Source organism: Rhincodon typus, chromosome 4 (assembly GCF_021869965.1).
Source record: "Rhincodon typus isolate 14 chromosome 4, sRhiTyp1.1, whole genome shotgun sequence".
NCBI classification, from domain to species: domain Eukaryota; kingdom Metazoa; phylum Chordata; class Chondrichthyes; order Orectolobiformes; family Rhincodontidae; genus Rhincodon; species Rhincodon typus.
The window spans coordinates 105,766,645-105,781,253 of NC_063335.1; the positions used below are offsets into that span (position 1 = coordinate 105,766,645).

A 14,609-nucleotide genomic window follows, 5' to 3' on the forward strand; every position below is an offset into this window, starting at 1 on the left:
GAAGGGGACACATCTAAAACTGAGATACAAAGGCTTTATTGCTCTCAGGATGTCTGAAATTTTCCACACCAGACAGCTATGGAGGCTAGATCACGGAAAGTATTTAAAGACAGAAATTATAAATTGATTGACTGTCAGTTTGAGAAATCAATGCAATGCAGGTCAAACTCCACAATGTGTATCATATTACAATGCGTACTCTAATAGTAAAGAGAAGGCATAGAAAATCAATCACGTAGGATTGGATAGCATTTATGGAACAGAAACAGGCTATTCGGCCCAAACAGTCAATGCTGGTGTTTATGCTCCACTTGTACTCCTTGCCAATTTTTCCCATCAAAGTCTACCATGGAAACTATTTGCTGCCTTCTCCCTTCTCACAAGCTTGTCCCATTTCCCCTCCATGACATCTATCCTATTCCCTATAACCACTCACTACGGGAGGGAGTTCAACATGCTTACCACTCTCTAGGTGAGAAGTTTCTTCCAAATTCCTTCATGGATTTCTTCATTACACTGATGACCTCTGGTTGAACTCTCTCCCAGAAGGTGAAAATTCTCGCTGTACCCACCCTATCAAAATCTTTCATCAATTTGAAGCCTCTTTCAGGTCACACATCATAAAACATAAAACAGTACAGCACAGTACAGGCCCTTCGGCCCACAATGTTGTGCCCACTATTATCCTACTAAGATCAAACTACCCTGCATACCCTACATCTTACTATCCTCCATGGGCCTATCCAAGAGTCGCTTAAAAGTCTCTAAAGTATCTGACTCTACGACCACTGCCGGCAGCGCATTCCTTGCACCCACCACTCTCTGTGTAAAGAACCTACCTCTGACATCTCCCCTATAACTTCCTCCAATCATCTTAAAATTATGTCCCCTCGTAACAGTCATTTCCGCCCTGGGTAAAAGTCTCTGGCTATCCATTCTATCTACGCCTCTCATCATCTTGTACACCTCTATCAAGTCACCTCTCATCCTTCTTTGCTCCAATCAAGCCTTCCCTTCTCAAGAGAAGCGAGATTGAGTCCGTCACCATTTTCCCCTGTAGCTCATGATAGCTATTTAAGTTGGAAGGTACATTTTTAGGGTTAGAGTTAACCCTAACTCCATCGTCTATAGATTGCATGACTGAAATGCTGAAAGATTGAAGAAAGGACTAGGGAATTTAAAAGCTCCAGTGTCTTGAAGAAAAAGAACATGTCAGATTGAGAGATGCTGTGATGAGTTTTACTGTATCAGTGAAATAAAACTCACATTTACGTCATTAATTAAGATTTACAAATTCTAGTTTGAGAGAAACATTTTATTTATTTTAAAGGTGATAGTTTGAAAATGAATGTGCTGCTCAGCTTAGAGGGGACATTAACTGCGTGGTGTACTGGTAAGCTAGAACCAGTATCTGTGGAGTAAAGAGTTAATTATTATCTTTAACTCTAATAGCTTCTGAGCACGTACATAAACAGTTAGGTCAAGGTAACAGCCAATCACATGGAACTAGAGCCCAATTCCGTAGGGCTCCACAATAATTATGCTTAATAAAGACTGTTCATATTCACGAACAAGACAGTAGGCCACATCTTACTACAATGTCCATCCAGATTAAATTGAACTTGAACTTTCTGCTCAGTTAAAAATGAAAATTCTTTCCTCCTGACTCGTGCTGACACAGGAGTTAATTCCACTTGCTGGGAATAGTGACTTGCTTAAGGTTTAATGATCAAATCCTGGGTGTAAAAGAAAAATAAAAATCCCCGTTTATAAAGTCCAAGACACCCAATACAACAATTCAGGAGACTACCAGGCAATTTATAGACAATGAAATTGTTATAAAAGCTGTGCAATTTTCTTCTGTGCAGTTTCAAGGTTTAAAGAGAGATTTAATAGACTGTGCAACCTTGCAGAACAATTTTACAATGGAGCAACTGACAACTTGAAGCACAGAGGTGATTTACTGTAATATAGCATAGCGACCATTTACAAATCCATGCCAATGGCATGTTAAAATCCTTCCAAAAGCAGAGTAGAGTTAAACTGCACCTTGCACTATTCTCCTGATGCTTGGAATACATACACTGTGCTGGACTACTAATAGCTCCTAAAACAGCCAGCTTCATCTGCTTCCAATTAAATGAGAACTATCCTATTTGGGAAAATGTAAATAAAACCTTTGCAGGCATGTCATGAACCAGTCACCACTCACCTGTGTAATGGACCAGGAAATGCTTTCACAAACACCAGAGAGTCCAAAACAGAAGCATTCTGTGCATCCTTCAGGGTTCCTCTCCTGCAGATTGTAGAACCCTGATTTGCACTGGTTACAGTTCTCTCCCACCACGTTTCTCTGTAATTCAAAATTGTTTTAGTCTGAGCATGAATTAATGAGGGCAGTGCATACCATACTTATAAATAACCTGCATCATTTGCAACCTCAACAGCCACCAGTGAAAGCAGGGTATCAGACATTGCTGTCACAGTCAAATGCAACTGGGAACGCCCATTAAAGCATTGGACAGAGATGTTAGGAGAATATTCAGTGTCACTATACTCATAATGTAGGCTTATAGTAACTTCCAAACTGCCACCAGGGTCTGGGCTTTCTTTCCTGTGATGTTTTTAATACCAAATGCTGCATAGCTCCCATAACATAAGAACTAGGCATCCCACCGCTGCCACAAGTGTTCATGATTTCAAGGTGAGAGGGGAAAAGTTTAAGGGAGATATGCGTGGAAAGTTCTTTACACAGAGGGTGATGGGTGCCTGGAACGCGTTGCCAGCGGAGGTGGTAGAGGCAGGCACAATAGCGTCATTTAAGATGTATCTAGACAGATACATGAATGGGCAGGGAGCAGAGGGATACAGATCCTTGAAAAATAGGTGACAGGTTTAGATAGGGGATCTGGATCGGCATAGGCTTGGAGGGCCGAAGGGCCTGTTCCTGTGCTGTAATTTTATTTGTTCTTTGTTTGTTCTTATAACATGGTATTGAATGATTCAACAGGCATTAGCTACAGCTCTGGGTAGATACAGATATTATAGTTACACGCTCTTCAGCATATGGGCTACTATGAAGCTATTAGGTTACCAAGTGTAGTATGTTTTCATTAGCTTGTTGTGCTTCAAATAGATCCAGGTTAAAATGGAGTCTGAGACATTTGTACCCTCAGGTCAAATGCAATGATGCAGTGATGATACCATGGGAATGTCTCTTAAAGGCAGACAGCAGACCAACTATGAGACATCGCACAACGTCTGTACACTAGAGATTACAGGGTAAACATCATTATCCAGTTGTCAATCTCTGCTCAAAGCAACAGACTTGAGGCTCAGTAGAAACTAGGCCTCAGGCTTTATCTGGGTGTTGAAGCGGGTATTGGTGCATGCCTCTGAGTACAGCTCTCTCATTAGTGAAGAACCAAATTGTAGCATCAACTTGCCCAGCAGCAACCCTGTGGCAAAAAAAGAACTTCCAACTGGACAGAATCACGTAGCAGCACCCCAGGGTAACCCAACTCACTTGACAACCGATGACGTGAAGCTGCTGTTGTAATGTAGAAAAACACAGCATCAATTATTGCACAGCAAGCTCCCAAATAGTCAGAAAGTAATGACTGGCAGTTTTTCAACTTGTTAGGTTCAGGAATAAATATTGGTCACAATCCCAGGACTATCTCGTCTGTTCCTCTACAGCGGGATCTCTTACAGAAGCAGGTGAGACGTCAGTTCAGTGTCTTGTTCAGATTATAGCACAGCACTCCCTCAGTACTGCACTCAAGGTGTTTTGAGTCTAAAATGCTTGGCTTAAGTTACTGAACCTCCAACCTGTGAGGTTCACTGAGCTAAGGCTGGTCCAACACGTGTCTGGAAGGCTTTGAAGTTGACTGCTCCACATGACGGGTTTTATTGTTTACAAAACGTAAATATTACTTTTTCTGTAGGGCTGATGAAAGAGCCTGAGAAAACTCTGTCCTTCTTATTGAGGCAAAAAAAATGTGCGATGCACAAAGAGTCAGTTTCAGAGTGGGGTCAACATTCATGCAGACTGGCCAAAAACTGTCCTTCTGCTAAAATGGTATTCTGTGCACCAGTTTCATGAGTGAATAAATAAACCCTTTAACTCCTCTGTACTTTACAAGTTAGTGAGGTATAATTAAATTATGGTACAGCACTGATTGTCCTGTGGGCATTTCTAACATTTTCTGACTCATTGCACATTGCCCTTAGAATGATGACATTCCGGAAACATTTGTTTACAAGTAAATCTAATCCTGTGACATTAACCAAGCCAGCCTCTGAACAGTGAGCATTTTATTCCTTTCTTCTCCTGGATGCCCAGGGATTCATAATCTAATATTGGTGTTACTAAGCAGTTCCAAATTGTTTCCTTCCAATTAGTGGCCCAACATTTTTTGGTTTGCACAGGAAGCAAATCAATGTTATAGGGTTGGGAAAAGAAGAGGCTGGGATACAGGAATTAATCAGAAATTAACCATTTTACATCTCGACTTTGAATTTCTGTTTGGAAAGGAAGGACATGAGGAGTGAAGATGGATGTTCCAATCAATCCAACCCTGTGACAAAGGGCATGCACTTTCGTTTCTGCCCAGAAATTCCTTCCTTAACACCTTTTGAATGGAATAGTCGAATTAAAAAGGAAATTGGTTAAACTTGCTGAATGCCCTCGCTCTCTCTCTGTTTTGTAAACTGCAGCTCTTAAAATGCTCGAGAGCATCCTTTTGACTCTGAGACCCTTCCCACTGTCCATAACTGGAGGACAAGCAAATCAAGTCAAAAATCACAGTGCAAGGTTGAGGACGCCCATTAGATTTCCAATTTCCCAATCCAAAACCCAAAAACGTGGCACTGCATTCTCCTCTTGGTCCATTTTCATGATAAAATGTCATTGGGTCTTTACAAAACTTACACACTTTCTCTTTCACTGAAAGGGATTGTAAAGAAGATGTGCCATTGTCAGATCGCGTCGACTAACCTTGCAATGGCATGGCTCAGCACAAGGGTCATCATTGATGCTGCCAGCTAGACTACAGTTACAGCGCGCACAATTGGGAAAACCCTTGAAACCCAGAGCACAATGGCTGCACGTCTTCCCTGCATAACCCTCTCGGCAATGGCACTGACCAGGGAACAGACCTAGTACAAAATAAAATTAGAAAGCAAATCAATGGATATTTCTGTACATTACTATCAAAATAAAGCTTTGTAATACAAGAGAAAACGGGTGCAGGTCCATTCTAAATCCAATTCTAAATCCGTGTGTCCCCGGCTGAGCATGCAGATCCTGTGAGGACCAGCTGGTGGAGGTATTCACTGACATCTTCAACCTCTCCCTCCTACAAGTCAAAGTCCCCACCTGCTGCAAGAAGACCACCACCATCCCCGTACCTAAGAAGTGTACAGTGTGCCTGAATGACTACCGCCCAATAGCTCTAACCTCAATAATCATGAAGTGCTTCCAAAGGCTGGTCATGGCCCACATCAATCCCAGTCTCCAACCTGCCTCGATCCCCTACAGTTTGGCCACCGACATAACAGGTCCACAGAGGAAGCCATATCCCTAGCCCTGCACTCATCCCTGGAACACCCGGACAACAAAGACATCTACGTCAGATTCCTGCGCATTGACTACAGCTCCGCCTTCAACACCATTATCCCCTCCAGACTGATCTCAAAACTGCGTGACCTTGGTCTCAGCTCCATCGTCTGCAATTGGATCCTCAGCTTCCTGACCCACAGGCTGCAATCCGTGAGGATAGGTAACTGCACCTCCTTCACAATAACACTCAACACTGGAGCCCCCCAAGGATGTGTCCTCAGCCCCCTACTGTATTCCCTGTACACCCATGACTGTGTTGTCAAATTCCGAATGAATGCCATCTACACGTTTGCTGATGACACCACTGTAATGGGACAGATATCTAACAATGCTGAGTCAAAACACAGAAAGGAGATACAGGGCTTGGTGACGTGGTGCATTGAAAACAATCTGTCTCTCAAAACTAAAGAACTGATCATTGACTTCAGAAAGAAAGGAGGAGAACACGCCCCCATCTACATCAATGGAACTGAGGTTGAGAGGGTGAACAGCATCAAGTTCCTGAGAGTGACAATAACTGACGGCCTGTCCTGGACTTACCATGTAAATGCGACAGTTAAGAGGACCACAATGCCTCTTCTTCCTCAGGCGGCTCAGAAAATTTGGCATGTCGTAAGGTCCCTCACCAACTTCTACAGATGCACCAATGAAAGCATATAGTCCAGGTGCATAACGGCCTGGTGTGGCAACCACACTGCCCAGGACCCTAAGAAACACAGAAGGTGGTGTGCACACCCCAGACCATCACAGAAGCTAACCTTCCATCCATGGACCCCATTTACACGGCTTGCTGCTGTGGAAAGGCAGCCAACATCATCAGGGACCCATCGCACCCTGGTAATGACCCCCTACAACCTCTTCCATCAGGCAGAAGGTACAGAAGCTTGAACACACACGAGCAGGTTCAGGAACAGCTTCTTCCCGGCTGTTATCAGACTGTTGAATGGACTCTAGCCTCAAATAATGTAACCTGCAATGTAACCTGCATGCCTCTAAGTCTATTGTGATCCGTACATCCTTTGCTTGCTGTGATCTGCCTGTACTGCTCGTAAACAAAGCTTTTCATTGTATTTCGATACACATAACAATAAAACCAAAATCCAAAAAAAAATCAAATCAATTAATTTACGCAATGCCTGACAAACATGTGGAATAGAAACAGTTAAGTCAGGTAGTGTGGAATAAAGTACAAGAGATTTGGGGAGGTATTTGAGAGCTTGAGCCACTGAAACCTACTATATTTTAGCATCAGTCGAATAATCGTTTCCTGGTCTTCTACCTACTCCTATTATTCAGCCAGATACTGTAGCTTTAGGCCTTTTACAAAGTCTCTGCAAATATAATGGATCTATCAATGAACATATACTGTTCGGGCAAGGCCACTTAATAGGCACCCTATCAACATTTGCTCCTTCCAACACTGATGGTCAGTAGTAGCAGTATGTACCATCTACAAGATGCACTGCAGCAAATCACCAAGTCTCCTTCATTTGCACTTTCCAAACCTGTGACCTTTACTATACAGCTGTGGAGATATAGACAGCTATAGCATGGAAACAGAACCAGATATCCTACATTAATCCAGTACCATTTGCCAGCATTTGGCCCATATCCCTCTAAACCCTTCTTATTCATGTACCTATTCAGAAGGCTTTTAAATGTTGTACCAGCCTCCACCACTTCCTCTGGCTGCTTATTCCAAACACACACCAACCTTTGCGTGAAAAAGTTGCCCCTTAGGTCCCTTTTAAATTTTTCCCCTCTCACCTTAAACCTATGCCCTCTGGTTTTGGACTCCCCTACCCTGGTGAAAAGACCATGGCTATTACCCTATCCATGCCCCTCACGATTTTATAAACCTCTATAAGCTCACCCCTCAGCCTCTGATGCTCCAGGGAAAACAGCGCTGGCCAATCAGCCTCTCCCTATAGCTCAAACCCTTCAACCATCTAAGAGACGGTAACAAATGTATGGCAGCATCATCACCTTCAAAACATTTCCTTCCAAACAATGTACCCACCTTGACTCGGAACTATATCACCACTCTTACTGTCGTTGGGTCAAAATCCAGCACTTCTTCCCCAAGTGCACATGTGGATGTTCCTGTACCAAATGGACTGCAGCAGTTCATGATAGTGGTCCATCATAAATTATGCAAGGACAATTAGGAATGCATAATGGCAGCAATGGTTACATCCCATGGAAGATTAAAAACAGCAAATAAACCCCATTTAAAATCAACTCACCACGTTCTATAACTGCGTGATTATCATCCTTCACACAAGTAGTATTTATAGATCCTGCTGGGTTACAGCCACATGGCAAGCAAGGATCACGGTCAAAAGGAGAGACCTATATAAATATATCAACATTATCAGCAAGTCAAACTTCTACTTTTTTCAGATCTTCACTGTTGGAATAATAGCTTGAATGCCACCCCAAACTTAAACAAAAATCAATACATTTTAACATTTTAAGTGAATACATTTTAAATAATGCCTGTAAAATTTGAAATACATTGCTTTAATATCGCAACATTGCTGAAAGAATGGAATAGTAAGTACAGCGAGTTGGCTAAATAAGGAAATGAGTGAGACTGAAGGATTCTATATCACATAACATTTACCTTGTGAGGTCTGTAGAAGCCATCAATACAGGTCTCACAGTTGATGCCTGCAGTGTTGTTCGTACAATTAACACAGACACCCCCACCGTTGTACTGACCATGTATGTTCAAACTCAGGTTGCGATCAGCTACACTCTGGTCATAGTAACAGTCTTCTGCTTTGTCATGGCAATTACACTCTGGTTTAAATACAATTGAGGTACATGCTTTTATTATCAGACTCAAATCAAACTGATGGCTATTTTAGTAACTAATATCTGCCAAAACCATCATGGATCCATCAAAGCTGTACAAGCACTAAGATGCATGAGAAACTCTTGGGAACAGTTATCATTATCTATACATTGCTTCAAGCTACATATCAATCACACAGTTGAAAAGTTTGAATTTTTGATGGATCAATCATGGCATTATCATTTTATAAAATGACCACAGTACAGTTTTATTTTGCAAAATAAAGGAAAATAGTAGTTTTTGTTTGAGGGGGCCAAAGGCATTGCTACCCTGATCAGAGAGCGGTCAGCAATGATCTGGATTTTCACACTGCATCAAATGTGAGAGTACAGTCCAGAAGCAAAGACTTTGGTCCAGTCATTGCTGGAAGGTTGGAGAACCAGAGAACACCATTTGCTAGTGAATGACAAAAACCGAGAGCTGTTAATGGAGAAGAACTATTAGATTAGGATCTCCAATGCAACTCCTGAGTGTGGAGGGGGCAGAATATTTTTTAAAAATTCATTCACGGGATGTGGATGTTGCTGGCTGGGCCATCATTCATTCTGCTACTCTAGTTGCTCTCGAGAAGGTGGCTTCTTGAATCACTGCAGTCCCATCATGGCTTTAGGTAGCGAATTGGTACATTGTCTGAGGAGGAGCAATTTGCTGCAGAGAAGTGGGACTTGGTGAGTCAAGAGTTGAAAGTCACTGGGAATGGGGGCGCTGGATAAGATGAGGTTGGGCTAGGCCAGAAGGCCATATCAGCAGCAATAAGCAGGCCTTATAATCATGGAGTGGTAGGTGGGTAGCCAAGTCAGTGATGGTTGGGAGGGTGGGGAAAATGGGTTAGCATCGACTTTAAATTACTTCTCTTTACATAAAAGGACGAAACACCTTTGAGGCAGGGCCACTGTCTGATGATTCTTTGGCCTTTGCCAAGCTGGTGAACTGCACAAATCTGACTGAGAGTGAGTATGTACACTGCCTGACTGCTATACTGGAGGGCTGTTATAGAGTTATAGTGTGATACAGCAGGGAAGCAGACCTTTCGGTCCAACTCGTCTGCGCTGATCAAGCATCCCAATCTGATCTTGTCCCATTTGCCAGCATTTGGTTGATATCCCTCTAAACCCTTCTTATTCACTTACCCATCGAGATGCCTTTTAAATGTTGTAATTGTACCAGCCTCCACTACATCCTCTAGCAGCATGCCCCATACATGCACTACCTTCTGCATGAAAATGTTACCTCTCAGGTCCTCTTTAAGTCTTTCCTCTCTCATTTCAAACCTATGTTTGGGCCAGTTTTGGACCCCCCCACCCTAGGATAAAGACCTTGGCCAATCACCCTGTCCATGCCCTTCATGATTTTATAAACCTCTACAAGGTCACCCTCAGCCTCTGATGCTCCAGGGAAAATAGCCCCAGCCTATTCAGTCTCTCCCTACAGCTCAAACCCTCCAACCCTGGCAACATCCTTGAAAATCTTTTCTGCACACTCTCAAGTTTAACAGTGTCCTTCCTATAGAAGGGCGACCAGAATTGTGCACAGTGTTCTAAAAGTGGCCTCACTAATGTCCTGTACAGCCGCAACATGATGTCCCAACTTCTACACTCAATGTTCTGATCAATGAAGGCAAGAGTGCCAAACGCCTTCCTCACCATCCTGTCGACTTGCGACTCCGTTTTCAAGGAACTATGCACCTGCATCTCTAGGTCATTTTGTTCGGCAACACTCCCGAGGGCCCTTCCGTTAACAGTACAAAATCCTGCCCTGGTTTGCCTTACCAAAATGGAACACCTTACATTTATCTAAATTAAACTCCATCTGCCACTCTTTGGCCCATTGGCCCATCTGATCAAGCTCCCGTTGTACTTTATGAGATAATCTCCTTCGCTGTCCACTACACCACCTATTTTGGCATCATCTGCCAACCTACCAACCATATCTCCTAAACTCACATGCAAATCGTTTATATAAACGACAAAAAGCAATGAACCCAACACCAATCCTTGAAATAGGAGCTGTGTCACCTATCGTCTCTGCCTTCAACTAAATGCATTGAGATATATTTACTTACTCTCACAAGTGTTGTCAGAAGCAAAGGTTCCAGACTGCCATGGTTTCTGATGGTAACCAGGGCAACACTCACTGCAGCTCTCCCCGCAGGTATTGTGTTCACATTGGCACTGCAATCTCTATAGAAAAAGATTTATTTTTAAGGAAAAAAAGAAAGCATTACTTTCCTTGATTTTAAAAGTATTCTCAGTTTCAAACATCCCAGGAGAAAAAGGAATTAAATATTAAGGCAGAACCTAAACTGGGAGCCATAATTGAAGAGCTGCTGAGCAGGTATTCATTTATTTGCTCCTCAGTCAGGTACCTTGTAAACTGATTCTATGCATTGAGTCTAAATGCAGTGATTTTATAGAGATCAACTTGTGTCGAAGTTCAACTCTACAAACACTGACTAATCAACAGCCCTTGACTGTAAAAAGCTTGTGCCAAACAGACGGTCCTGGTTTGTTCGAGTCCATGCTCAAGTCTCTGAATGGGGATGGGAAAAGAAACACATTTCTGTGATGTTTAAACAGCCCACAGAAAGCAAAGGTTTCTCAAGGTTATTTCAATGGCCAAAAGGGGCAAGATCAGAATGGAGCAGAGATTAGATATCAGGTCAGTGGCTCAATGCAAAGGAATTTGGAATTTTAAAATACTGTCAACTTTGCCCAATTCAATAGCACTTTGGATTGTGTATATTTCTTTAATCAACTCACTTCAACATTTCAGAGGCCTCCTTGAAACTCAGATTACATATTTTTATTTTTGCTTTGTGCACTGGGATTTGGGCTGGCTAAATCTAATCCAGACTAAGTGGAAATACCGAGGGAGGGCTTGGAATGGTATTTCACTCTATCATACTGCAACCTTGATCAAAATGTTCTTACGTTGGGCAAATCTTCAATATGTAGCTAATCATTCTTTCTTTGTATTGCGAGAGCACCGAATTGTGTGGAAGACTTTTGACACTGGGAAACTGTAACTGATCGTTAAAGTTTCCAGTTTCGCCACTAGTCGAAGTGGTAATATGATATTTTCTGCCTGTCAGAATTGCAGTGCTATTTTGCTTGATAACTTACACTTAAATGTAGAAAGGTGTCTGCTCTAGACTTTATTTGGCCTGTAAATTGAACCATTGGAAGTAAAAGAGCTCACTGTCAAAAACTGCTTCTATTGTAAGGAGCCCAGTAATCCAGCCTACAAGCCAAGTAACCAAAACTTGCTGTTGTTCCAGTGCATCAGTGTTGTCCATGACCCAAGCATTGAAGATTGGCATTGACCAAGGTCCAGGACAGTCTGCTGATGCTGCTGAAAAGAGACAGTGGTGGAAGACACTGTCTAAGACCCTTTAGCCACAGAAAACCCAGGGGCTGGAAATTATGGGAAAACCCTTCGCGCCACATGTTCGACATGTAGTACAGCAAACCTTTTATTAACCGACACCTATGGGACCAGGAGTGTGCAGGTTGATCAAATATTCCAAATAATCAAGAAGTACAAAAAAAAAATCAATGTAAAATACACACTAAATAATAGAAACATAATGCAGGGGGTATACACATTACTGTTATACTTTATTTACAGCATAAACCACTTAAATAATAACGCAACTTTGCGTTAAATAAAACTTACTGGCAGACAGCATTTTCACTCGCTCCCTCAGCTGACTACTTGAACATTGCAGAGACTACGACAATACTTCTGGTATTTGAAGCATATAATTTTTGCCAGTTTATCCAGTGCTGGTTCATAACATGCCGGTTAAAACAAAGATTGCTGAAAATATGGTCAATCCTGCAATTATAACTGTAGTCTTGCACAGCATTGGAAGAAACAATTTAGTTTTCACCTTATGTTAAGTATTCATGGTATTGTAATACGTTATATTAATTTAATGGATAATTTCTATTTTTGGAACAAAAGCAAACCATGAACAAATAATTTTGTCATTAGCATTAGAGAGTTGATTAGAGGCTCAAACAACAGTGTTGGAAGAAGGGGTTTGGATTTATTGGATATTGGCTCAGTGTTGAGAAAATGGGAGCTGTCCAGCAAGTTATTTAACTAGGGTGGTATAGAGGGCTGTATCTGAAACAGTGGGAAGGTGGGATAATATGACCAACGATCTGGTAGGTTAACTGGAAAGACCAAGGGAATATAGCAAGATAAAACCAAGAAAAATGCTAATAGGGAGATTGCAAAAGGGTGACAGAGCATACAAATTTAAGACTACACCAGTAAATAAGGCCAGAATTGGCAAAAATACTAAAAGAACAAAAGTAAAAGCTCTGTATGCAACTTTGTGCAGGATTTGTAACAAAATGGATAAATCAGTTCAAATAGATACAAATGTGTGTGACTTGATTGCAATTACAGAGATCTGGCTGCAAGATGACCAGAACTGAGACTTGCATATTCAAGAATATTGGATTGTTCAGAAGAACAAGAAACTAGGACAAGATGATGATATTGCTCTGTTCATTAAGGATGGTATTAGTACAATAATGAGAGATAGCCTTAGTTTTAAATATCAAGCTGTAGAATCAGTTCAGATAGAGATAAACATCAAATGTAAGAATCTGAACATAGTCTGTGTATGTCCTAACAGCAAGGTGGAGCATCCAGGAAGAAATAATGGGGGCTTGTGAGAAAGGCGTGGCAGTAATCATGGGATGTTTTAATCCACAAATAGATTGGATGAATGGGATTGATGAAAGGGTACCTGGAAGATGGGCTCATGGAGTTTTTGGAGGGCAGTTTCTTAGAACAGCACATTCTAGAGCCAATCAGGGAATGGCTCTAGATTTGGTGATGTGATTCAGGATTAATTAATGGCCCCACAGTGAAGAAACCTCTAGGTAACAGTGATGAAATGGCTGATGAGCTTAAATTCATATTTTAAATGTAGATAAAGACATGCAAGGATGTCAAATGTGAAGACTAAGCTAGCTAAACTGGACTGAGAAGGAGATATTTCACCTGACGAAGGAGTAGCGCTTCAAGAGCTTACGATTTCAAATAAACCTGTTGAACTGTAACCTGGTGTCATGTGACTTCTGACTTTGTCTATTATTATCCAATTAGCAGGCTAGTAAAGGATCATCTAGGAAAGAGCGATCATAACAAGCTAAAATTTCAAATTCAGTCAGAGAGATTGAATGACAGAACAGTCTGAAAGGGTGCAAAAGCCTACTCCTGTCCTTAGTTTGCATATATATATGCAAATTAATAATGGGAGGCTTAAACAGCAGCTCACTATTTAAAAAATTCCCTGGCACGATATATAACAATGTTAGAGAAGCATCTTGAGAGAGCAATGTTTCCTTCAGGTTAAACTGGCAACCTGAGGTACCTTAAGTAGATTACTCAGAGCAACAACAACTTACATTTACCCAGCAATACTAATGAAGCAAGATGTCCCAGGAGGAGAAGGGAAACTGATACCAACAGTTCCTTGTAACCATTTCCTTACTCAATGTTCTATTCTTCAAAAGAAATTAAAACTGGGTTTTCTCTGCAGTTTTGCCTGAAATGAAGATGTGGGAAGGCCTGGCATCACATTCCACCTCCACAGCATCAACATTAGCTCCCACAACAGCAAAGAAGATGGGATTTAAATGACTGGAATGGGATGGATTTTGGGTGCTCCCGACATCTGACTCTGCCCACCCCAGTGACAGTGACATTACCTCTGCCCCATTTGAAATTAGTCGTCACAATGGTTGTATTGTTGCAATTCTGCCATCTTTGCCCGGGTGCTGGCTCCCTCTTTCCTGTAGGGTGAGCACCTTACCTTCAATGCATTCTGCATGAGGAAGAATCCAAACAAATTGGGTCATATTGGAATAATGGGATTAACTCTTAACTGGTGCAGGCATGATGCTTCTGTGCCATAACCTTTCTGTGACTTTACAACTATCTTTATTCCGCTGCTTGCAGAGGAATAACTACAGGTATAAAGGAGGAGCAAAAATAAAGTTGCTGGAAAAGCTCAGCAGGTCTGGCAGCATCTGTGGAGGAGAAAACAGAGTTAACGTTTCGGGTCCGGTGACCCTTCCTCAGAACTCCAGTTCTGAGGAAGGG

General features: G+C 41.8%; 1 protein-coding gene across 1 annotated transcript in view; it reads right to left on the reverse strand.

The window, feature by feature from the left end:
* lama1 (laminin, alpha 1) overlaps positions 1–14,609 on the reverse strand; it is a 221,825-nt gene that overhangs the window by 156,382 nt on the left and 50,834 nt on the right. The window contains exons 5-9 of the mRNA XM_048596187.1: positions 10,546–10,663; positions 8,250–8,428; positions 7,870–7,975; positions 5,000–5,160; positions 2,213–2,353 (exon numbers count right to left, since the gene is read on the reverse strand). Of these exons, the coding sequence (XP_048452144.1) occupies positions 2,213–2,353; positions 5,000–5,160; positions 7,870–7,975; positions 8,250–8,428; positions 10,546–10,663 (705 nt within the window). The remainder of the gene's footprint in view (positions 1–2,212; positions 2,354–4,999; positions 5,161–7,869; positions 7,976–8,249; positions 8,429–10,545; positions 10,664–14,609) is intronic.